Below are 2500 nucleotides of genomic sequence, written 5' to 3'. Positions count from 1 at the left end.
CTGGGCTTCAGGCTGTCATACACCAGTTGTGTGTCCATCTCTGCCATCTGCAGCTCAAAACACCCTGCAGCGTCTCGACTGACGACTGGACACAGATCCTGATCACACCACCTGTATCACACACACACACACACACACACACACACACACACACACACACACACACACACACACACACACACACACACACACACACACACAATAGTCAGAGGACGGAGACACATTACATGAGTCATAGCACACACACACACACACACACACACACACACACACACACACACTCACCTCAGAGCCGTGTAGACATCTGTCTGTGTTGCGTGTTTCCAAGTAGCATGATCCACTAGCAGTGCTCCTGTCACACACACACACACACACACACACACATCAGTGTGGGCAGCAGTATGTGGCTGTTTATGTGTGTGTGTGTGTGTGTGTGTGTGTGTGTGTGTGTGTGTGTGTGTGTGTGTGTGTGTGTGTGTGTGTGTGTGTGTGTGTGTGTGTGTGTGTGTGTGTGTTTGCTCTTTGATCTGTTCTGTGTTGTTGAAAATGAAAGTTTCTTCATCCAGCAAAGCCAGAGCTGTGAGGGTGAGCAGATACCGGGCCTGAAGCCGGACTTAGTGAGTCTACACAAGCTAAAGTGAACATGCATAAAGGGTGCGGGCCAAGTGGGTGGACTGGCCGTGCGGGTGGACTGGTGGGTGGGTGGACTGGTGGGTGGGTGGACTGGTGGGTGGACTGGTGGGTGGACTGGCTGCCTCTGTGCAGGGTGGATATGCATGAAGGGGAGTTTTCGGGTTAGGGGCTGTCAGTGTCTGGGAGGGCCGTGTGGGCTTTCTGGATTCCTTTAATGAGGTTTGTATGTGAATTGGGTGTTTGATCTGATGGAGATCCATGTGGAAATCTAGATTCGCTTAGACAGCCTTTAATAGAACTGGCTTGGAGATTCTTTGTGACGTGAAGATGTGAAAGCAATGGTGTGTTGTAGAGGGGGGGAAATGCTTGAATGTTTTCCACACAGTGAGATATGTTTGGAGGGTTCTGGGGGCGACAGTCTGCAATATGAGTGTGATGGAAGTTTCTCGAAGGAGTGATTGACAGGATTGTCGGTTCTAAATGCGGAGGGACTGCAGTTGGATAGGACCAAGCGGCCAGAATTTCTGAAAGGATTTGATTTCTGACAGCATTGGAGACGGGTGGAGGATCTACGGCCAAAGCGCTTGACGGTTTGGGAAGGGGTGAGGCAGTGGACAGGGTGGAGGAAGTGGTGTTGGGAGGATGGATTGCTGGGGCTGATGAGTGTGTGTTTAGAAAAGGCCACAAGTGAGTGCTGGAGGATAGGAAGAAGGAAAGAGAGGAGATGTTGGATGGAGGGATTTGGGTTTGGGGGGCTGGTATCTGAGGTTGGGGTCAGGGTTGTGGGGGGCAAAGAGAGGAGAAAGGGGAGGCGTGGACGGGGGCTTGAGGAGCGATCACACTTGCTGGTATGAGCAGGTCTTGGTGAGGCGGAGCAGTTTGGGTTGCTAGAAGGGGTGAACTGGTGCTGGATGAAAGGGCTGGAGGAAAACAGGGTGGGGTTGGTGTGGGGCAGGGTGACGGGTGGAGGTCAGCTCATGCAGTCTAAAGGACTGTCCCAGAGTTAAATGGCTTCTGTAGTGAGATGGGTGGTCCAGGCTTCAGCTGGAGGTGGTGTGGCTGGGGCGTGGCTTCAGCTGGAGGTGGTGTGGCTGGGGCGTGGCTTCAGCTGGAGGTGGTGTGGCTGGGGCGTGGCTACAGCTGGAGGTGGTGTGGCTGGGGCGTGGCTACAGCTGGAGGTGGTGTGGCTGGGGCGTGGCTACAGCTGGAGGTGGTTTGGCAGGGGCGTGGCTTCAGCTGGAGGTGGTGTGGCTGGGGCGTGGCTTCAGCTGGAGGTGGTGTGGCTGGGGCGTGGCTACAGCTGGAGGTGGTTTGGCAGGGGCGTGGCTACAGCTGGAGGTGGTGTGGCCGGGGCGTGGCTACAGCTGGAGGTGGTGTGGCCGGGGCGTGGCTACAGCTGGAGGTGGTGTGGCTGGGGCGTGGCTACAGCTGGAGGTGGTGTGGCTGGGGCGTGGCTACAGCTGGAGGTGGTTTGGCAGGGGCGTGGCTACAGCTGGAGGTGGTGTGGCTGGGGTGTGGCTACAGCTGGAGGTGGTGTGGCTGGGGTGTGGCTAGAGCTGGAGGTGGTGTGGCCGGGCGTGGCTACAGCTGGAGGTGGTGTGGCCGGGCGTGGCTACAGCTGGAGGTGGTGTGGCCGGGCGTGGCTACAGCTGGAGGTGGTGTGGCTGGGGCGTGGCTACAGCTGGAGGTGGTTTGGCAGGGGCGTGGCTACAGCTGGAGGTGGTGTGGCAGGGGCGTGGCTACAGCTGGAGGTGGTGTGGCTGGGGTGTGGCTACAGCTGGAGGTGGTGTGGCTGGGGTGTGGCTAGAGCTGGAGGTGGTGTGGCCGGGCGTGGCTACAGCTGGAGGTGGTGTGGCCGGGCGTGGCT

At 57.6% G+C, this 2500-nt stretch overlaps 1 protein-coding gene across 5 annotated transcripts in view; it reads right to left on the bottom strand.

The window, feature by feature from the left end:
* LOC101884216 (acyl-CoA dehydrogenase family member 11) overlaps positions 1 to 2500 on the bottom strand; it is a 16171-nt gene that overhangs the window by 370 nt on the left and 13301 nt on the right. For all 5 annotated transcript variants that reach the window (XM_087238345.1, XM_087238346.1, XM_087238344.1 and 2 more), the window contains 2 exons: positions 286 to 352; positions 1 to 111 (listed from right to left, as the gene is read on the bottom strand). The exon at positions 1 to 111 is cut by the window's left edge and continues 370 nt beyond it. In XM_087238345.1, the coding sequence (XP_087094471.1) occupies positions 1 to 111; positions 286 to 352 (178 nt within the window). The remainder of the gene's footprint in view (positions 112 to 285; positions 353 to 2500) is intronic.

Source organism: Danio rerio, chromosome 1 (assembly GCF_052040795.2).
Source record: "Danio rerio strain M-AB ecotype USA chromosome 1, GRCz13ab, whole genome shotgun sequence".
Taxonomy (NCBI): domain Eukaryota; kingdom Metazoa; phylum Chordata; class Actinopteri; order Cypriniformes; family Danionidae; genus Danio; species Danio rerio.
The sequence above is the reverse complement of the archived record's forward strand: the minus strand, read 5'-3'. Positions and strand labels throughout refer to the sequence as shown.